This window comes from Styela clava, chromosome 1, assembly GCF_964204865.1.
Source record: "Styela clava chromosome 1, kaStyClav1.hap1.2, whole genome shotgun sequence".
NCBI classification, from domain to species: Eukaryota; Metazoa; Chordata; class Ascidiacea; order Stolidobranchia; family Styelidae; genus Styela; species Styela clava.
Genome location: NC_135250.1, coordinates 23,967,808 through 23,990,835, shown reverse-complemented (window position 1 = coordinate 23,990,835; position 23,028 = coordinate 23,967,808). Strand labels below are relative to the sequence as shown.

At 35.1% G+C, this 23,028-nt stretch overlaps 2 protein-coding genes and 1 long non-coding RNA gene across 3 annotated transcripts; 2 read left to right on the top strand and 1 right to left on the bottom strand.

Annotated features, from left to right (window-relative positions):
* Positions 1 to 2,170: 2,170 nt before the first annotated feature.
* LOC120348510 (GDP-D-glycero-alpha-D-manno-heptose dehydrogenase-like) lies at positions 2,171 to 7,622 on the top strand. Its single transcript, XM_039418655.2, has 5 exons — positions 2,171 to 2,473; positions 5,178 to 5,336; positions 6,009 to 6,234; positions 6,609 to 6,719; positions 7,078 to 7,622. The coding sequence occupies exons 1-5, from the start codon at positions 2,310 to 2,312 to the stop codon at positions 7,432 to 7,434; spliced, it is 1,017 nt and encodes a 338-aa protein (XP_039274589.2). The 5' UTR covers positions 2,171 to 2,309; the 3' UTR covers positions 7,435 to 7,622.
* Positions 7,623 to 15,957: 8,335 nt separating this feature from the next.
* On the top strand, positions 15,958 to 21,649 carry LOC120346178 (calcium homeostasis modulator protein 6-like). The gene is made up of 7 exons (XM_078112325.1): positions 15,958 to 16,326; positions 16,410 to 16,514; positions 16,707 to 16,828; positions 17,096 to 17,222; positions 17,752 to 17,860; positions 18,116 to 18,209; positions 21,286 to 21,649. The coding sequence occupies exons 1-7, from the start codon at positions 16,146 to 16,148 to the stop codon at positions 21,442 to 21,444; spliced, it is 897 nt and encodes a 298-aa protein (XP_077968451.1). The 5' UTR covers positions 15,958 to 16,145; the 3' UTR covers positions 21,445 to 21,649.
* LOC144422502 (uncharacterized) lies at positions 18,870 to 21,095 on the bottom strand. The gene is made up of 4 exons (XR_013475305.1): positions 20,159 to 21,095; positions 19,628 to 19,762; positions 19,376 to 19,497; positions 18,870 to 19,188 (listed from the first exon to the last, which is right to left on the bottom strand). It is a non-coding gene; the product is annotated as an uncharacterized LOC144422502 (long non-coding RNA).
* Positions 21,650 to 23,028: the final 1,379 nt, after the last annotated feature.

Below are 23,028 nucleotides of genomic sequence, written 5' to 3'. Positions count from 1 at the left end.
CATGCAATGAGAACTGGGAAGACTGTATGAATAATGTGAGAACTGTAATAAGTGAACTGAAGGACATTCCTTTTTCGCTCAATGGAAGATGTCTTTTGATCAAACTTAAAATTTTGTCTGTATTCTTATATTGTGCAAAAAATATATCCTATCCTGTTGTAGTCTACATAGCAAAACAAATTGATGATATTATTGAAAAGTTTGTATTTAATGTTAGAAATACCGTAAGAATTGAAACATTACCGTACTGCATTATGTAAAACCAAAATATTAGGAGGATATTAGGACGTGCTTATACTGTTATATGTCGGAAGGCATACCGGTACCGTACAGTACCGTACTTGACGCGCAAAGGATTAGGATTAGATTTACATATTTATCCCGGGGGAGAGGAAAGCCGACAAGACGGCTTATCCATATGGCGAACCACGGCCTCTCGTCCGGTTACCATTCCAAGTCGGGTATGGGATTAGTTAGTTATACTGTATTCAGGTATTGTTTGTTTTCGGAAGCATGGACTTGGTGGTGGAGGAAGCCGTAACCGACCAGCGGTTACGTGAACCACCCAACGACGGCGAGGAGTCCAGCAATCCTCTCGCACATAACGATCCCTGCATGGGAATGGAACCTGCGAACCTACGCAGAGTAATTAGAGGTGCGGTGGCGAGCGTATTCTTAACGCTTAACCCGTTGAGCCACACCGCCGCGCTGTGATGTCTCAACTTATCATTTTTATCTAAGCATGCTAAATATATCATCATATTAATTGATTGTATGAGCACTGAATCAACAACAATGCTAAATATATCAAAAGTTCTATTTTGCTACCGGCAGTCTCATTTTATTCTAACAGCCGTTGATTGCGATCAGAGTGGGGGAGAGAGAGAGCTAACTCGCCATGTCTATTTTCTTTATAATTGACGATCGACATCGCGAGTTTGAGAGAGAGAGAGGGCTAACTCGCCATGTCTTTATTCTATATAATTGATGATCGACATCGCGAGTTCGAGAGAGAGAGAGGGCTAACTCGCCATGTCTTTATTCTTTATAATTGACGATCGACATCGCGAGTTCGAGAGAGAGGGCTAACTCGCCATGTCTTTATTCTTTATATTTAACGATCGACATCGCGAGTTCGAGAGAGAGAGAGGGCTCTGTTTGGTATACCCTGGCCGGGCATATATTTCCTTTCCTCCGCACAGTCACCTTTCCATCTCCCATTACAAGAAGAGCCTCCACACAGTTGCAGGCTAACCCGTTAACCGCCGTCGCATGGCGAGTGGTCCATGGCGAGTTAGCCCTCATGGCGAGTTAGCCTCCACCCTATGATATACGGTAATTATTTCTCTTTTCACATTGTGTCTTCATGTCACGACTTCTTATTAATATTACTGTGATAAAATCAATGCTAATATTGAACACTAGACAATCAGTAGGCTATATAATTTCATTGAATATAACATAGGGCAACAACTGAGTATTATTTTTAAACTACCAGTAAATAATAATGTAGCACATACTTTTTCCCCAATAGATACTATGGAGCCATAATTACTTTTCTTCGGCAATATAACATCACATAAACTGACTAGTGATTTAGAACAAGAGAAACATTGAATAATATATAATAAAATAGTAAATAATTTGAAGAGTGGTGACAGAATAGTGTTTCTTAGAGATGGTAGTTTTGAAAGAGCTTGTTCAAACATACATTGTAAAATATTGGCTAATAATATAAAAACTTTTATTACGTAATGCAGTCATACTTCTGTGTACTGCAAGATATAAGATATCTGGATATGGTTGGAACCAAAGTGACTATAACTATAATACAGTAATATATACCGCTAGTCACTTTGGTTGGAACATAATGCAGTTATTTTTGAAAATGTTAGTTCAAGTGTTAATAATGTCTCAACAAGAATTGGAAAAATCCCTTTCAGCAAGGAGAAATATAAAACAATTTAGACTAAAACCTAGTTTTATAAAAGAACTTGACGTAATATGCAAGAATCTATGGCTAATTGTATAAACTTTTATTTTCTGCTATCAATAATTAAAAAACATGTAAAATAATGTATATTTACTGATAAACATGGTGAACTTTATCTGGAATCAACAATGGAACACTATGAATTACTGGACAAAACTGGATGATGTTTATATATATATTTGTTATTCTATATCAGTAAATGCTGATGTGGAACCTTTGAAAAAAGTGAAATTACCGGTATAACTATTTGCGGTGTTATATTCACTTTGACATAGACAGGTCGGCGGCTTCGCTCATCCAGTCATCCATCCCAAAAATGGCTGATGGTCTTGCTGTGGAAGAAGATTCAAATTTGAGATATAGTTATGAGAGTCCAAGATTTAAAGTGTTGGTGACAGGAGGTGCTGGATATATTGGTTCAACTTTGGTTCCAATGTTATTGAGTGAAGGGTATGCTGTTGTCATATATGATTTGTTCAGGTATGTGATTAAATTCATGATATTACTGTTCTAGCTTGGAATTTTTGTGCACTTCATACATGTATTTCATCCGTCATTTTTCGTGGTCTGTTATAGTTTAGCACCACATGCACTTCTAGTTCAGTAATGGTAGTTGGCCTGACTCAACAATTCTCGCATATGTCATTCCCCACCTCACTACATCACTAAAAAATCACATTACTACGACGTCACATTGGCGCAATAAAGCCCTCGATAGTGTACATATGGTCGTCCAAAATGCGAAGAACATCACCCGATATGAGAGAGATCGATGGTGGTAATGAATTCGTAATCGGCAGCGTAGATTATGTTTCGGGCTATCGTAGCTATACTTGGACAAACTCTATGGCGTGATTGTGACGTCATAGTTAGGCAATTTTTAAGTGACATAGTCAGATGGGGGTTAGGAACATCATATGCAAAATTCGGGGTCTTCTGAAGTACGCGCTCTCAACCACTTCTAGTGGGCATAGCATAACGATTTTTGCATATAATATTGCTAACCCCCACCTGGGTACATCACTCAAAAATTAATTACATCACTGCAACATCACAATCGCGTCATAGAGCTTGCTAAAGTTTAGCTACTGTTGTCCAGAAGGCATATGTGTCGACTGTAATGAACTCACCAACCTCAGCGATCTCTCTCTTATCGGTATCGTTTCGACGAGAAAACGAGAGAAATAGCTTGCTCGATTTTGGATGATTGTCTGCACGACTATTCGTATACTTTGGAGGGCCGTATCCCGTATTACCTCACTACGTCTTCGCAGTGATGTAATTTTCGAAAATCGTCCCCCGGAAAATACTTCTTATGGTACTATACTAGATTCTTTTTTTGCACAGTATGTCATTGTACAGGAGGAAGTATTTGCATACCTGAAATATTACTCAAATGGCATTACAGTATTACCCTATCGCATAGGTTCTCAAAGTGCTCCGTACGGAGTCCCAGGGCTCCGCGAGAGAAACCCAGGGGCTCCGCGAGCTATTCCATTACTTTTCAAAGTACTGACTTGGCTAATTTTGTAACTGTTCAAAAAAGCAATAACAGCTTGGATAAAATTTGCCAACAATATAGCCTCAAATATATTAAAATGACAATATTTATAAGCAGTAGCGCAGCCAGGATTCTTAAGAGGGAGTTAAAAATTGGAATAGGAAATTTCTGTGCAACATTCTTCGCGATTAAAAAGGAAAACGAGATTTCGGTTGCGTAAAATATTCAATCCATGACCAATGCGAGCATTTAAAGTGTCTTGGCTTGGCGTTATAATTTATTTGTGCTCATCGTTACTCACGTCTGACTCGAGATTACTATTAGGATTACTAAAATGAAAGAATACTATTATAAAATAACATAAAATATGTACAAAACTGCAAACTATAAAGTTGTATTTTTGCGATCTTGGGATTTATCATACTTGATTTGTTCTTTCGCTCTCGAGATTATTTCTAAGCAAGTTATCGCGTTTAAAAAATCACAAGGTCTGGGCAAAATACAAACGATTGAAATTTATTTTATTGCATGCGGCTCCAGTCGGTAGTTTCAGAATGAAAAAAGGTAGCCTACATCGCGCGCACAATTGACTGTGTTTCGATTTCGCAGTTACTACGATGAATTACCCAAGAAAACCTAACATAACACCAAGTTTTGGGATAAACAATGTTTATAAAAGCGTTTTGAGGTCTGCTGAAACCAAACTTATAGTGTGATCTTCCATTTTAAGTTTTAGTTTTAATATTTTAGAATGCCGCTTTTCAATCAAGAAATTTGAGTTGCGGATTCACCTCTTTATTAATTATGATTTTTAGCATTTCGTCGCCGATGACCATAATATGTTTTTCACATTAAACACATAATTTCCCACGAGAACAAAAAAGCAATTGTTGTCGTCATTGTGGAACAATACATGGACTATATGCCAAAGAAAATTTTCGATTTAGGGAGAATAAACTTCGGCGTAAAGATGTTTAAGGTTTAAAAACACGCCATGCTGACGAAAACAATCGGCAATTGTAACAAAATTCAATCGCGCAGTTATTAGCGGTCCTTTAAGTCTTCCAAAAATGTCAGAAGAGAAAAGATTCGACCCCCAATTATTAATATGTTTGCCAAGTGTCAAATTTGCAGTTTAAATTAAGTAAAGTACTTTTAACTTACTCAGGAATATTAATCGGAAAGTAACAATTTTAACATTTATTCTGGGGCTCCGTGAATAATAGTCAACCTTTTCAAGGGCTTTCAAGGGAATTATTGAAATATCCAAATGGTTAGATTTAATCACTCTCCTCCATTAATGTTTTTTGAATTTTTACTTTTTTATTTGGGTGTAATGTTACCAATATTTTTGACCCAACATCATAAACTCAAAGGCTAAGTACCATTTGCTCGTATTACAAGCTTATGATCCTTTAAAGATTGAATAAGGAATAAAAGCATTTAAATGCAGTTAAGAGCCACAGTTTCAAATGTTCTTGATTCTAATATTGCCATACTCAATGCACTGCACATATATATCATTCATAAGTTTTTCATTAATATGAAACGATACCAAATTGGAGAAGAACTAAATCAATTTTTTTCCATACGTCAACTTGATTTTGTTTCGCATAGAAAAAATGCTATTCTACAAGTTCATTTGTGTTTAATAACAGTAACAAGCTTAAGCTTTCATTTTAGGTGGGGAATGCAGCCATTATTGAATTCAAATTTGGATACCAGACATCTTGAGATTATAAATGGTGATATCCTAGATGATATAACTTTGGAATCTGTTGTGAAAAGTTCCAATGCTGTTATCCATCTTGCTGGTATTGTGAGTGCTCCTGCATTTAATAGGTAATTGTGGTGTTCAATAATCTCTGTTGCTGAAAGTCATGATATAGCCAACTGTATGTCGACGCAGAAAAACCAAAGTAATTAATGTCACATTTTTTTTTTCAATTTTATGTCAATATTTCTGGATTTGACAGATTGGCATGTAATGGGTAGAATAATTATGAGATATTCAATGGTGGAAATCGTGGTACCTAGTTTTGGTATTGTAACCTTATGAAACCGAAGTATTTTTTGTCCAAAATGGGGGTAAGATAAATATAGGTATGTAATTCACCTACAGCTATTCTCAAAAACATAGCCCCAGGTGCCATACTTATAAATATGATGTGTATATACCACTCATTATCCACAGCTTTGAAAGTTACGAGAATGCGATTTTTTCAAAACAGAAAAATAAGCTAAATTCATGGTTTTATATAACGATATGTTGAGGATCACTCTTTTATTGTTCATTATTCATTCAAGCAAATGCTAAAGTGAAACTATAAGACAATTCAACAAAGAAAGAAATTTTCATTATTTATTCGGACATTCCCAGTTTATCCTATTTGTATGTGCTTTTCATTTTTTTGAATCGAGCAAATTTTGAAAAAATGTTTCATACGTTTGGTATACATCACATTGTCGAATTTTGTCAATATAAAACTGTTTCATACTTTTCCATTTTCTCAGGTATCCAGAAATCGCTAAAGAAGTGAATGAAAGAGGGACAAAAATACTTGTAGATTCACTGAAACCAGATCAACCTATCATTTTTGCATCGGTAGAAAATGTATACGGTCGCTCTGCTCTGAATTTGAAAGGACCGTGCACAGAAGATGAAGAATGTGATCCACTTTCCCCCTTCGCTGCAACATTTGTTGAAAGTGAAAAACTAGTTCTAAAATCAAATGGAGTGGTGAGTTCTTTTTTAATTTTCAGATTTAATATAATCTTGTGTTAAAAATTAATTTAATAACTTTTAATAATTATTTCTTTACTTTCGAAATCTGTAATTATTCTTCGTAGTTATGACTCAGTTTTGAATTTATTTATGCATTACACTGAATTCCTAAAAGCATTCAAAATATGAAATATGCAATGTTTTTACTATCTTATGCGGACGGACATATCTACAGCTTGCATGTCCTATTGTTAATCATTTATTTACTACTCTCTGCGAATCAAATTTTTTGTGGAAACGATGAAGAAATAGAAAAATCGTACATAATTTTCTTTACTTGCTGATTTATTGACTTGCAGGCTCGCAGCGACCTATTCATTCTTTTTCAGGTTTTGCGAATTCCAAGTGCTTTTGGAATATCGCCAAGAATGAGACTAGATCTTCTTGTCAACAACCTAGTATTTCAAGCATGTACTAAAGGCCATATTGACTTGTATCAGGTAAAACACTTGCTGACATGCTGTTTTTTGTATTTGCATGCTGTATCTGTATTATGTCATATCTATTTGTTTATTTCACATAGCTTATCGAATCAGTTGCGTTATCAATAAGGCAAATTCCAAACCCTGCATTGATTAAGTTAAACTGCAAATGTAAAACATCTGAGAATTTTTTTTATTAGGGTGATAAATGAACTGTGAATTTTGGATGAATTTGACTTGGCTAGTGTAATTGAATCAATATTTTTAGTAAATATTAAAACTTCTGAATCATTCCCATTATATGATAATCTGAAATGACAGTGGAAAAATTTAAAGAAATAAGTTACTAAGATGAATTTTTCATTTTTACATCCAGGCTGATTTCAAAAGGAATTTCATTCATGTTCAAGACTTGGCTAAATGTCATTTATTCACTCTAAATAATATTGACAAAATGCGAGGCAAGGCTTATAATGTTGGACACGAGTCTCTCGGCTATTCGAAGAGACAGATTTGTGAGATAATTAAAGATCAGTTACCGAATATCAGAATTTCTGAACCAAAAGATGAGGCTTATAAAGACGCTGACAATCGTAACTTTGAAACTTCGTTTGAGCGCATAAAAGACGTGGGGTTTACTGTTACAAAATCGATACACGATGGAGTAACAGAACTTTTGAAAATTGTTCCACATTTGTCAGAAGCTGAAATAAAAAAATGCCAAGCTTTATAATGATCCAGAAAGTTGGATCCGTGATATATTTAAGTTTGCAAAATAAGCCACATCAGTATTCTGAAAGTACTAGTATTTCAACACAGTGTTACTTTTGTGTGTGCTTGTATTTTGTGGTTGGCTCGTTTGCATATTGTAATGAGTATTGATTATCATTTGACTAATTATAATTTTAGATCATATTTCAAGATATATCGACTTAATGCACAGCGCGTGCATGATAAGAATAAGCTTGCTTGAATTTTTTCCCATTTTCAGTCTCATAACACTAGAAACACCAAATTTATGATCAATCATATCATGATTAGTGAAGCTATATATGTTCAAGAATTAGAAATTAAATTTGTTTTTGTACTAAATACTGTATGATTCAACAGGTAAGTTTTCTGATAAAAAGTAAAATGAAATGCATTCATAGTCAAAATGGGTAAGAGAAATCTCCTGTAAACGATTGGTATATGATGTCAATTTGAACTAATTTTCGTTGGAAAATAGGTGTAATTTAGCGGCCTAAAGTGAAGTACATTTGAAAGGGCTTTCTTAATATAGGCTACGTATAACGCAATTAGGGCTCCAGGTCAAAGAAAAAGCGACTGGTAATCTATTATTTTTGTTTAGTAAACAATTTCTGAAGAAGTATACAGTTACTTGGCTATTGTCTTTGAACCTAACATCTGGCCAAGTATTGGCGTAATAAAATCCATTGAAAAATTTTGTACAAATCTATTAAAAAAAACGCGCTTCTGGCCAATATTTCAGTTTGGAGACTTTAATCTACCTTTACAGAATCGTTGCTTCCGCGGTCCACGTTGAAATATCGCCATTCGGAGACAAAAAAACTTCTTCTAAAATTGTACGCATAATAACTTTATTAAAAAAAAACAGAATTAAGATCCCCAACATGACGAAAAGAAACCCATTCTGCGACGAGTACTCAAAATTTTGATAAATTTCGTTGTCGGGCCAAGACATTTTAATCGCATGGTATTCACGTAACTATCTGGATGACCTGACCAACATGTCTCGTACGAGCATAACTGGCCCGTGGCGTCATTCTGCTGAAAGCTAAACTTTCAATAAAAGGTGATGGCTAATGTAAAAAAAAACTAGGATCATAGTTATCTCGACTACAGATCCACGTTTGCAGAGAAAAATTTTGAGCAACTGCCGCAGTGCGTCGTTTGCCTTGAAAACCTGTAGAATTGTTCTATGACGCGTCAATTGAAGCAACATCTTTCAAAAATCCATCCTCAGTTTGCTAACAAAGATCGCAGCTCCTTCGAACTAAAAGCAAACTATGTAAAAAAGATGAGATTCTACAACATGGGACAATTTCAAATGAGTTCAAAGGCGATAGTGACTGCGTCCTCTGTAGTTGCCAGCGAATAGCAAAGGACCAAAAAGCCCCACCACATCCGTGAGACCATGATGAAGCCTTGTCTGGTAGATTGTGCTGATAGTCTACTAAGCAAAACTGCGGCGTCAATGATGAGGAAGGTCTCCCTGTCCAATGACACTATTAAATGCCGCCGAGAGGATATGCTATTTAATACCAAAGATCAACTTCTAACAAACGTCGGAGTTACGATTCGAAATGCAAATTGGTGAATCGGTCGATGTAGCTCTTCCAACTAATGTTTTTTGTTTGCTATATTCACAACAAAACTATTGAGGAGGACTTTACATTTTGTCGCCCATTAGAAAACCGTACAAAGGCTGTGAATGTAAAGAAAAAAAAACAATGTTATTACGACGCATTGCATCATGCACCATGATTCAGATAATTTATTTTCGTTGTGCATGAAACGTTGTAAACACATACAATAAGAAATCAAGTCTAAATAAAAAGAAACAGACGCACAGTATTTCAAATCCCTGCAGCTACAGTGGGATTACACATATACCAATTAAATTATGAATAAGTAAAGTCATATTTAAGTTATATGCTAAGAGGAAATAGTATTGGAGAATATCTAACAAAGGTTATAAATATAATGGGAACATGCCTGTTCAGCAACAATGACTATAATGGACAAAAGTAGACAATCAAACCTTGTATTTGCTAAAAAAAGATCATATTAGATTTATTTTGTGCTGTGAGGAACACATCATATCGAAGAATAATACATTTGGAAAATTATTAAGACCGAGATGAATAGCATATTATGAAATGTTGAGCAAACAAAGGCGAATACTTCGAAGGAAGAAGTCGTACTAAATTTATTTTGCACCAAGAGAAGCACATGATACAGATGGTATTGAAAAGTAGGCTATACCACAACTTCGGAAAATCAATATGAACATGGTGTGTAATATTATGTGTATTAAACAAAATAAAAAAAATTCTCATAAACTAGAGTCCAGTGTTTCTCAACCCTAGTCCGCGGTCCCAAATGAGTCCGCGGAGTGTTTGAATGAGTCCGCAACGAGCCAGAAATTCACGGCGGGCTGCAAACGTTTTTGCGAAACTTAACCATCAGCCAAGTTACAATTTAGGTTAGAATTTACATAAAACATAAAAAGCAAGTTTATTCACGTAACATTAGTCGATTCAATATTTACTGGATACCGAGTATGGCTGGGCATATATTCAACTATTAGAATAGCAATTTACTATTCGAAAATTTGGTAACAGGTGACGCGACAGGTCACTTTCGCGTCGGTTAATCAAACGATTGGATTTCACAACTCACCCGACGAAAACACGAGTCGGCACACGCGTGGATAGATACCTAAATGGTGTTTCTCGCGCGCTTGAACAACTAGAAATAATGTTTTTTTTTTCTGGTAGGTATCAATGGTGGCAACCTGAATTTTCTTAATTGAAAAGCGGCAATACTAAAAATAAAATGGAGAACACCATAAGTTTTGTTTTATGATGGTCCACATCAGATTAAAAACGCTTTTTTATACATTGCAAATCGCAAAATTTCGGGTGCTACTGTAGTATACTGTAGTAAGGGTCTTTTCCCTTAAGATTATTTGCTTTACTGTCTCGACACTAGTACGTACAGTACTGGAGCGCCGTAAGTGTTGTACGAACAGCTCAGATTTGTTGAATTTACAAAAAAACGAATCAAAACAAAATATAATCGGGCACTTCACCACGCATTTTTGTGTCCACGGATTGTCGTGATATTTCTTGAGTAGTATTGCTTTTATTTCGTCAACACAACCGCAGATTAAAATGATCACAATTAAATGAATATTAAAGCAAGGCGATGAATATATTTTTTTGATTTACTAATATATATACTTTGATTATATTTTTAATAAATACTAAATCAAGTTGTACTTTCTGGAAATTTAGAGCAAATAGTAGAAATTTTCTAACGGCGATAACAAATTCGCAAGATCGCAACAAAAAAAATTATGTATCAAAACTAATATAATCGGGCAATATATTCTCATATTATTATGTTCGCAGATAGCCATGGCATTTTAAAGAAGTAATGCTCTCATCTTGTCATAAGTCGACACGACCGCGGTGACCATGAACACAATTAAATTAAAATAGAAAGAAATTTTAAATTCTCGTCGTTGTCATGGATTGAATATTGTGCGACAGAAAAGGCCATTTACACACTAAAAATTCGACTCTTTAAACAAACGCGCAATTGCGACGAATTGCGAAACGCAATTGCGTTTGGTTTTATTACTTTTTCACACCGAGTACATTTGCAATAAACGCACGTTGAGTCCGCAAAGGTTTTTGCCGGTGATAAAATAGTCCGCGACCGAAAAAGGTTGGGAAACGCTGATTACTAGACTTTCAAACAATTCATGAGACATTCTTACTATGCCAAATTACTGACAAATATAAGCATCAATGTAGAGATTTATTAGTGCGTGTTTAAATGAAATATAATTCTTTGGTCGAATTGTATCAAGAAGCATATTACATAAGTTCACACCAAGAAACTTATTAATAGTTTTTTGAGACCGATAGGTTGAGTATAGCGAGGCACATAGTAAGAGCTATTGGCAGCAGACCAAGAGGGTGTACTCTAGTTTGTCTGACAAAATAGTTGGTGAATGCTAATGGCAGTTTTTTTATTATGATGCTGGTGCAGGAGTTTCAAAACGTCAATTTTATTAATATCCGCCATTTTAATAATTTGTGTTTTATGGTAGAGGGAATCTAGTTTTGACATTGGTCCAGCATAAGTAATATCATAGATAGGCATTGGCCTTGAAAACAATGCAGCACCCACTCAAACAAACTCGGGATTGTGCAATTAAAATCGTGAATTACGTAAAAACGAGCGCTCTAACTGCTCGACTTAAAACTCTGTCAGGATATCATGATATGGAATATCAGTATGATTCCTTATTGTTCCATACTTCTGTGCGTTGGATCTTGAAAGGAATGATGTTGACTCGACTTGTGCATTTACTACCAGAGGTTGCGGAGTTTCTTGTAGCTCGACAGAAAAAAGATCATTCTGACGAATTGTTTCGAATTAGATGGCGTTCCTAGTGGCCATGTTTTGTCATTTGAACGAACTAAATCGTAAGTTACAAGGAGCAGATTCAAATATACTTGGACAAAGAGACAGAATTGCTGCTTTCATCGCAAAGCTAAATTTCTGAAAAATGAAGATGCAAACTGGTCGTCGTGGAACAGCATTTCTAACATTAAATCGAACGTGTGAGGCGAATGATATTAGCGACGATTCTCGAAGAAAATTTCCGTTCAAGACTTTTCCGAGGACTAAGAAGATAACCAGGAAGAATTTTTGAAAATGATACACCATTCGTCTGCAAAAACAATTTTTGAGGATAGACTTAGATACACTTAGTAAATTCTGGGCGATGATGCAAAACACATATCTGAAAGTTGCTGCTAAGCCATTAAACTAACTCACGGCAGTTCCCTCCACGTACCTTTTCGAATCAGTATTTTCAAGCGTTGTTGAACCTTTCGCTCACGACTAACAGACGAGCGTTTGCGTGCTGTCTTAATACTAGCAAACCAACGTAAAATAAGGCAAAACATCGAGTTTTTCATCGCTACAAAACGGTGTCAAATATCCAGCACAAGTAAATGAATATGTTTTATGTCTCGTTTTGTGGAAGATTCAAGTATAATTTTAACAAATATATTCAGATTCCTTTTGTTATATTTATTGTATCAATTTTGTTCCAATTTGTTGGTTTGTGGCCCGCGTCGCAGATAAATTTCATGAAGTGGCCCGTCACGTATTTTGAGTTGGAGACCCTTGATCCCAAACAAAAAAGCAGGTAATATTTGAACTGGTATCGTGATACCTGTTCACACCGTGCCGAAAGTTTAAAGCCTGCGTATTGCATTAATTATTCCAGAAGCTGATGAAATGTCCAAATTTTCTCGGGACAATTTTTCTTGATTTAACGAGCTGTTGCAACAGTTGCTCCAAAAATTATATAATTTAAACGGTCTCATGGCTAGCCCATTGTGCGGCCTAATGAAGTTCATTCAAGTGTACAAGTTGTACATTATAACGGACAAAATTTGAAGACCAATCGCCACGTCTGGTGTTACAGCACCTATCAACTTATTGGCAGAATATTTCGATTCTTTTGCATCGGAAAATTTAAACTATTTCATAGGTGATCTAGCGACGCCATCACGTCTTTCACGTTTTTCGGTCTTAGACACATGATGAAAATTAGAAAATCGATAGTTTTATCTAATATTTATGCCACCCATCCAAAAAGCAGTCGTATGTTTGCGCGGAGTATAAACTATATATCGCACCAATATTAATGCCTTTATTAATATATGTTCGCCAGTTACTTTTCTGACAGATAAAGTTGACTGCTTGAAATAGAATTTCCCATCTTGTCACAATGTCGCTTTTAAAATTTTGAAACGTATTCTTAATAAGCTCCAGTCAAATAGATAATATATTATTTTATACACTCAGGATTTTTAGATGTTCTTGTATCCTTGATATATGCTGTTATTCTTCATTCCATGCATGTTGTATATTTTTTTAATATATTTTGGCAAAGTACGTACACCGTGTTGAAAATTTTGTGTAGTGTTATTTGTATTGTAGTTCTGTCAGTTTGTTAAAATAGGGTTCTGTGTAATTAGCGATACTTACATCAGGAATTTTTATAATAAAATGTGTATCTTTTTGTTTAATATTTTGGTCTTATTGGGTGTTGATTTATCGAGTTTAGTTAGATGACGTTAACCTTAACTTCGTATATGCTGACCATATCGCCGAGCCGAGTTATCTAAGAAACATCTGCGGAAAATTAATTTTTCAGAAGAATTTTCATTCGTTTTGCGGTTGCGAAAGTTTTGTCCGAATTATTGAGCATCGTTTTTTTATTCAAATGTTCAACGAACACAGGTTTAAATCACTTAGTCAGAATCACACAGCGATAGTATTCTGGACCCAAAATGACGGGTGTGACGTCACACACGCGCTTATACCGTTACCAATGCATGTCCTCACTTGTGTTATAGTCACTTACTCACTTTGGATACCATCAGCCCTAGTTCACACTCCAGATTGACGTCTAACAATCTGATTCGGTACTCATTCTTGAAAACGTTGCTTTGTACGTGTAAGTGCTTCCAAAAAGAACGAAAGTTTTTTTTGTCAATTCTTGTAGCACTGGATATACTTTATCGCAGTGCTTCTGTTTTGCTCCAATATACGCCAGCATAGCTACCAAATCCTATATTTGGACTTTTTTTTTTCATAGGATTTTGTATGTGGACGGCCTCATTATTTTTCACGACGGCCGTACGGCCGCAGGTTATGCACCGTTGAGATAGATCATACACAGTGTTTCACAGTTGACTGAAAAGCGCGAGTCTTGAATATTTATTTGTATAAATTTGCAGAATTAACCGAAGCGCATCCAACCTTAGCAATTCATTGAAGGCCAAATTTGAAAATACAGGGGGGTGGAGATCAGTATGGATTGAAAATGAAGCGGTTAGAATGCGATACGAATAGAGATAACCATTGCAATGTTACTGTAGTCTGGTACAACTGGTTAAAACGTATCAATATTAAACCTTAGTGGCACTCAATCTTGCGAGATCGGCTGTTTAAATTATATGATATTTTGGTATATATATACAACGTAGTTCTTGGTGGCATATAGTTCCGCTTTGTTTGCCACCAATTGTGTTTCCCAAGCGCTTTGTTTGCCACCAATTGTGTTTCCCAAGCGCTTTGTTTGCCACCAATTGTGTTTCCCAAGCGCCGGTTTGAAAACAAAGGCAATAGAATCAGATTGTGTAATATAATATTGTGTGGCATCGAATGACGCTCTCATAAATTGGTGTAGAAGTCGTATTTGTCAAGTTGTCAATGTCGTATGATATATAGAATCCTTTCTAATTAGGCCAAAGTTAGTTTATTGCGATGGTTTTAACCAGGGTTCTGTCGGTGCAGTCCAGGGGTTTCGCAGGTTTTTATTTAAATCCGATAGTCTAGGTTTTAGGCTTCGCGGTTCACACTGATATTTTTGTATTGTTCGCGGGCCATAATAGTGCCAAGGATAGGTAAACAGTGCAATACAAAACAACCACTTAATTGATCAATATTTGTCATTTATCAAGCAAAACATGCGAAAATCCTTAAAAACTCACTAAAGCGTGCAAAAATCTTACTGTATCTACATTTACTGTGGTTTAAACTCATAACGTAGAAAGTTCCAACAAATGTCGTTTTAGATTGTCTGTTTCAATTCGTCAGCTTTGTTTTTGAACTCATATTTTCAAAATAACATACATATAACTGCAGATTGATTGATTAACGAATTTCGCCAAATTTGAGATGCAGGAGGGTAATTACTAAATTTTCTGACATATAGGCAGCATTTTTTTGTAATACTGTTGGCTGGTTGCAAAAGAAACACCCGACAGGAATTATATTGTGTAGCCATTACATTAATATTCAGTTGTCCTGCATAACCAACCTAGGCTAATGGATTTCCCTTTTGATTTTATCTTTCTATGAAGCCTATTTCATTATCATATATTCACGACAAAAACTATAGACAGCTAGTTAACAATTTAGACTAGCCAAGCACTCTATTCAACTTTGCCGCTCAGCTGACCATAACACTACTCAACACTCAATTGTGTGACAGTGACATTAGTTATGTAACAATATGTCAAAAGATTTTTCTAGTTATTTTTATGCCGAAACAGAACCTAATGTGATTTTTTGATAGATAGGAAGCGGTGGGCCACATTTGGACCGCGGTCATGGTTTGGACCACTCTGGTTTATATTATATTAATATATGAATATTCAATGAATATAATCACATTTGGCTTATCACTAATATTAAACATTTTAAGATCATTTTGTTCTGAAATCATCAGGCTTAATTTTATATATATTTATAGTACATATAATTCTTTTTACATAAAGCCCTACAAGTGTTACACTTGGGTTCCTCGCACCTCCGGAATGTTCCATTGGAGATTCGCGCCACTGACAATGTTGAAATCCCTGCTTTATAGGATCGATGGAAACGATAAAAATCAATACTTTACATCGGGACGTGTTAGGAGACAAAATAATCGAATAATTAATGTAACTTTTTTTGAGAGGTTTCTTTTGTCTGTGTTTTTGTCAATCTGCGTATCGTCATAAAATCGTAAATATTACACATTTGAATTATGTAGTTCTAAAGTTGGAAAACCGATTTACTTGTTGCGTCCATATTGCACACTCTCCAAATACAATTATGTCCGCTTCACCATCGAGACTTCCACATGCCATGCTCAAACAATATCTGGATGGAGCTAGAAAAACCACATTATCTCCAATTCTGAAAGCTACTGCTTTTCTTGCGATGGCTCTACTTGAAAAAATATTCGTGGATGAAATATTTCGATGTCCTTGCAGAACCGACACGCAGACATGCTGTGAGTAGCCAATTGTTACCTCAGAAATTTCCAACTTAGTTTGAAAAAAATATAAAAAAATTCCCTATTTTTAATGTTTGCAGTAGATTGGAACTTCTTATATAGCTTGCTGTTCTTTCTCATCCCTGCATTCTCGTTGTATCTTCTAAGCCTGGCTCAAGACAACGGCGTCTGGAATCTGTTCATGGGTAAATTTCATTTTCAAAATGTAATAAATCAGCACCATTACCTCATACCAGTCAACCTTGAATAGGACGTGGCGTCTTGAGCAGCAGAAAACAAAAGAGCATTAAATGCGATTAAAACGATTTACCGTTCTACAACTCGAAAAATTTGAATTCCACATTTTCTCTTTTACCCTTTTTTATTTCAATTTGAAGGAATATGCAGAAGGAAAAGCAAAAAGAAAAATTGCTTTTCGGTGTTCTGGTGTTGTTGCTGTTGTGCACTAGATGGCGTCCATGATGCTAGAGGAAAGAAATGGTTTCAAGCTAATGCTAAAGTAAGCAAACCTAAAAATTTAGAAAAATGAGAGAAAACTTACAGAGTTACCCAGAAGAGAATAAACATAAGAAGTCGACTACTTGCTTTATTTCAAAGTGTACGAAATACAAGCCTATCATGTTTCATTCTATGAGTTCATGTATGTGTTTTACAGTTTAACTAAAAATCGAATTCTGTTTTTTGGCAATATTGATATCACCACTACAGAATATAGTTTCTAAACATTATACCATTGAATACTTTATGAATAAACTTGAATTTTTAGGCATTCGCAGTGATAATTGTTTGGTTCGCACTATCTTTGTTTGATGGAGATTATGGCGCATGTGCTGTCACCTGCATTCCTTACACGGAGAATTGTACCATTGTTAGCAAGACAAGAAAAGATCAGTGTAAGTATTACGTACACGTCCTATTGTTATTTATATATATTTAAGTAAAACGAACAAACATGGTTCAAAAGCAAACAAAGGAAACCACACAAATAGACGAACTTCAACCCAACCACATCAGTTAGACCGACAGTTCTGAGATGATATGGATTAAATTACCCTAGCATCTAAATCAGTTATAGAAAACATAATTTTAAAATAAATTAAATTCTTGTGATCTTTATATTTACAGTTATATCTTGTATCGTTTGAAGAAGTTAGACCATGATCTAACGAAAGCTCACAAATATACTTACTATTTCGTTGAAAGAGATCATGTTATTTTTACTTATCACTTTAATACTATCTCGTTCAAGCATCCTTGTGGTGAGTACCACATACGGAACCGAAGTAGAAAGTAAACAAGGAGAAAGGACCTGCAGTTCAATACACAATATCCCTTAGTATATATATTTATTTGAATTTCACATTTTGCTTGGCATTGGTTAAGGATATTAAATTATTAATATGTCTGCTGTTTCTATCCCAGTGCCATTCTCAGAAACATATCAAAGAAATAAAGAAAAGTCTCAGATCATTGGACAATGCATGATATTCGGAGTTGCCCTGGTATACCTTTCAATCGTATGTTGCAACCGGTAAGAACATTTCGATATCTAAAAAAACTAGTTTGCTTATTGGTGTGGTGCTTAAAATTGCCCCACTGATTGCCAAATCGGTGAAAATGTAACCGCTGATCATTTGTGCTCTCTCACATAGTCATCTTCATGTTGTTCTATCCGATGATGCTTCTATCCGATAGAGCCACTTTTTAGGACCATAAATTTGGATTGTAGGGGATGCTGTAGTTGCTTGCATCAGCGATTAAATCTGTAACTCCAATCTTGGGATAGATGCTGGTATAATGCAGACTACAACACATACGTCATAGTCGATAATTACTTGAAGATAAAGGAAGATATGATAAGTAAAGATATCAGAAAAATTGTGAGTTATCTTAGTTCAATTCAAAAAATAATGTTTTACCAAATTTTGTGCCAATTTTTTTTTCGAAAAGTAACAAGCAGATCGAAACCGTTAGAGCGTAATGAAAACCCATGTAAATATAACTCAACTGTACATTTCAACGGGATTATAAATTTTATGTAGCTTTCATACCGTATGCTTTGTTGAAAAACCGTATGTTACATTCCTCAGTTTGCTTATATCAGTCATGAAATATTTTATTGCCTGAAAATCATTTGAAAATTCAGCGATCTGAATGGATAAAAGATGAATGGTTATATGGGAGGCGTATTTCATTCATTTATTCGTATTTATACACTCTAAGAAATATTTACCGGCAATCGCCTGGCATTACATATTACTGGAATGTAGTTGTGAAATTTTAATGCGATTTTAAGGTAAATATCACAAGAATTTTCGGTAAAATTGCTGTTGATCACCTGCGAATTTTACAGGATTTCCCTAGTAATCCTTACAATTTCTTTCCGGTAATTTTCACCGGCAATGCGTAGTAATATTAACCGACGTTAGCCTGTGAATTTACATTACAAATTAGGTGAATTTACATTCAGAACCCGGTAAAAATTACCGTAAATATCCTGGCATTACATTTTACAGGATATGATCAGTAAAAATCACAGATTATTGTATGAAACAAGGTTTATTCAAAAAATAAAAGTGAACGTGAAATGAATTATAAAACTTGGAAAAATGAGAAATTGTATAGTGAAAAGTTAGAAATGCGAGGTAGACAGAAACTTCTCGTTGAAGAAGTTTATGCTCGCAGGGTATCCGTTCACATAGTCACTTTAAACAAGTCTCTATAGACAGCCTCTGTGAGAGAATATTCTATGGCAGAGGGGGAGTCTTTCCGGGTTAGTGTTGCCCATGCTGATTGTATTGCATTATCCATCTGCTTTTACGAACTCGTGGTATTTTATTCTCCATATCTTCAAGTTATCTGAAATGGAATGTACGAAGAGTTTTACCCAAACAACTCCAAAATTTAAAAATATTACTTAATTTTCGAATAAGATTTAATATTTTGTAGTATTCAATCAATCAATCAAATTCTTTTGCAAGTTGGAAATATCTGAAATTATTTAATTGCATGTACTAGCATTCATTACATCTTTCACCTATCCCACCTTTCTATAAACTTTCATATTTTCTTTTCCTCTTGGAGTTCAGGGACAAAAATCTGTGGGCAATCAATCGATACAGACTTTTCCAGTATTACCAAACTTTGTAGATCAGATGGAGGAGGTACCTGAAATAGTATTTAAATGGAATAAAATTAAAAGTCCCTAAATGATAAAAATTACACTCCTAATATTTTATTCTCAGAGCAGATAAGAAAGGTTCTCTTCTAACAATTTAAAATTAACATTATAACTAACCTCAAATACTTCTTCCTTGAAATAACATGTTAGTAAGAATCTCAAATATTATGAAGTCTTAGACATTGAATTTTTCACAGTTCAGGGTTGGGGCAGACAATTTGTTCATGCCTGCATAATCAGATTCTTCAGTTTCTAAAGAGAAAACACTGTTAAAAAGAAATGTATTCATTCCCCAACTTCATTATATGTAATAGACTATGTTCAAATTCGGTCTTATTCAAAAGGGAAATTCAACTATATTTACAGAATTGGTTCTGGTAAATATACAGAATAAGATAGATAAATATTGTTTTGATAAATTTTCTATTCATAGTGTCATAAGTTAAAAGGAAATCTAGTGTTTTTATGTCAGATAAATGTGAATTGCCTAAAATTGCTCTTTTTAAAATGAAACTGTTCTGAATTAGTCCTAGAATCAATAATTTAAAATATCATAATTAAATACAAATCCTGAAATCTGTCTGTCTGTAGATGATTTTCAATCACTGAATCAGTATATAATTATATGAGTATATAATTAATTGATACCTGTTTATTTTAATGCCATATTCTTCAAGCCACGGTTCTGGGGTGTAGAGCAACGTCACCTCTCTCCCTGTCTGCCTGTTCATGTGTTTCCTGTAGTCCAGCCTGCACGTAGTCCGAGTTTGCGATCATCATAAAGCTATTGATAATTTGACGGTTTATCTTGATTCAGTAATTAGATGCTAACATTTCAAAGTCTAGAGCTGTGAAGAGGGCATATTCAGATATTGTATTGCCATTTTAACATTTGCCAGTCTACTGACAAAAAAAATTCAGATTCGGAAATACGAATCAAGCTTTGGCTGTGTTAAATATCGCCAGGCGTAACATGGATCTGCGGATTTACTGATGTAAGCTAGTCCAACCAACCTTATACCAGTACCGTATACTGCTGTACTGTTATAGCCAGTATGTATTCAAATATATATATATATATATATATTAATTCAGTTATTGGTACGGTAGATCTTACCCTACTTCCCGACTGTCCCATACTGGTATAATCACACTGAACAATACATTAATAACCAGCACTAAACAACACGACACCTACACTGACATTATTGAATCTAAGATGCATTGCCTTACAGAAATACTGCCAACGCAGTACTGCAGTAATAACAAAAGCGACCAAGATATAACTGTCGGCCGACCAAATATCGAAGTCCAAAAGTCTGGAATTCATCAAATGTCAAATCAAACGGACAAATTAAGGAGTGAAGCAACAAAAAAAACGCGCGTGATTAATTACGCGTTTGAAATATAGCTTCTGATAGGCTGCTATCCTTAACCAATGTGCGCGCGCAACATTGACTAACGCCACGCCTCCAATGTCGGTGATTATTACCGACATTTGTCGGTGAATCAGTTTACCGACCTCATTTTTTAATTTTTTACCCCTAAAATGACGGTAAAATTTACCGAACATTTCTTAGAGTGTATTCAAATTTTTTCGCTCATTTCTGAATGTCGTCTAAAATTGAATCTATTTTGAACAATCTATTCTATATATGAGTAATGGTAATAGGGTGTCACGAATGGTAGGTATATCCCTGTTAGTGCAGTCTTGGCAGTTTGTATCCCTCTACACTATACAGTATGGGAAGTTGTCAAAAAATTCGTTTTTTCAGTTGGAAGAAAAACTCAAAACGGCGATGCCAGAATTGCAGAATAAACAATACTACAAAGACGCTATCAAAAATATCAAAGAACACGAAGACAATTACAATGATGATAATCATATTGCAGTTAATATTGCAGAGTGGGAGACTGTTAGCACTGTAACATAGAAGTGATAGCTCGATAACAGCACACAGGCCGTATTAAAATAAAAATAAATATAAATTTGAACTAACGTTTGTATTCATTACATTTATATTATATTAAACTAAAACTTGATGTAGTATACACTAATTTATCCGTTTTACGATGTTTATGATATATATCTAAATGATTTTAAAAAATTGGCTAGAATAGATATCAGATAAAACTAAATGACTTGCATTCTAATATTTTTACATGGTGATAAGTATTGACACAAATAAGTCGATACATGTAGAGGGGGGGGGGAGGACTGGAAAAGTTTATGTGGTGGTGTATTAAGTAGAGAAAAAGAAAATAAATTTGGTAAACCAAATTTCATTTGTATGTTGAATGTAATACGAATTGGAATCACTTTGGTATGAGCACATTTTGCCTTGCTGCGGTATACGCATCAAGTTCGGCGTCCATTGAGCTTTTGGTTTTAGATATATAACTGTCTATCTGCGCATCCAGTGATGTTTTGTCAACTGGTTTTTGTCGATTTCGTTGAGTAACTCTTTTCAATCAACCGCGGCCCTTTCCTCTGTTGTTATTTCGCTTACTTTGCAACACATTTCGGACGAAACCTCTTCTTGTTTTACTTTTTGTTGTGCCAACCAAATTGTTTCCATATTGGCGCGTTGAGTTGGTCTGTAACGTTGCTCCTCTATGTCACAAGCGTGATAACACAGCGGATCTTGCTCCTCTTGAAATTCCACGCCCTCCGGTCTTGTGCTGTGAGTCGGGATTCTAGCCTCTATTACGGTTGGAGGTCGGCTATGCATTAGCTTGGTAAATCTCTCATTAAGGCTTACTTTAGTTGCGGCCTTAAAAGTATTGGTAGGTTTTGCTCCAGTCATCTCTCTAATTCAGTTGGCTATGACTATGTGATGACTCCGTTTTAGCGAGCTCCTATTTATGTATCCGGAAGTATGAAAACAAATATTAGTTCTCGACCCTTTCGAAAGATGTCGATTTAATATCTTGTCTTCGCGCCATTAATATGACTTGTTTTCACAAACGTTACGATGCAGCCTATCTGCTGTATCGCACAATATTCAGTCATTAATTCGCTGTGGCATGTTATTATAGACGTGTATCAAAACATTTGGGACCTTGATATAGACGTGAAACATAAATTCGATAACGCCATAAAGAATTCAATCACCGCCGCAAATTTCTTATATTTTCAAACTCTGTGTTGTAATGAGACATAAGTACAGATACTATAATATAGCTGGTCTATGCATAGCTGGCCTGGCCTCATTTTTAGGTTTAATCTCCTTGCCATTTTGTGGGTTGATGATAAAGACAAACAATACCTAAATTTTACTACTTATCCATACTATGTTTTCTGAAGAAATGAACGCTCTATGATGAGTACCTGAAAAGCAAATCAAAATTAAAAGTGTATACTTACTTTAAGACACCATGTATTTTGAGAATTTTGTGTTTTCAAATAAATCTGGTTAGAGTGCTTGTAAGTTCGAAAATTGGCATTATCTTCTATCAATGGGGATTTCCCTAAAGTGAAACGACAAATGGAAAATTCCAGCTGTCCACATATGTTG

Coding starts and splice junctions, on each gene's coding strand:
- LOC120348510 (XM_039418655.2), top strand. CDS start 2,310: ATGGCTGATGGTCTTGCTGTGGAAGAAGATTCAAATTTGAGATATAGT. Junction 2,474..5,177: donor GTCATATATGATTTGTTCAG/GTATGTGATTAA, acceptor CTTTCATTTTAG/GTGGGGAATGCAGCCATTAT. Junction 5,337..6,008: donor AGTGCTCCTGCATTTAATAG/GTAATTGTGGTG, acceptor CCATTTTCTCAG/GTATCCAGAAATCGCTAAAG.
- LOC120346178 (XM_078112325.1), top strand. CDS start 16,146: ATGTCCGCTTCACCATCGAGACTTCCACATGCCATGCTCAAACAATAT. Junction 16,515..16,706: donor CGTCTGGAATCTGTTCATGG/GTAAATTTCATT, acceptor TTCAATTTGAAG/GAATATGCAGAAGGAAAAGC. Junction 17,223..17,751: donor CAAGACAAGAAAAGATCAGT/GTAAGTATTACG, acceptor TTTCTATCCCAG/TGCCATTCTCAGAAACATAT.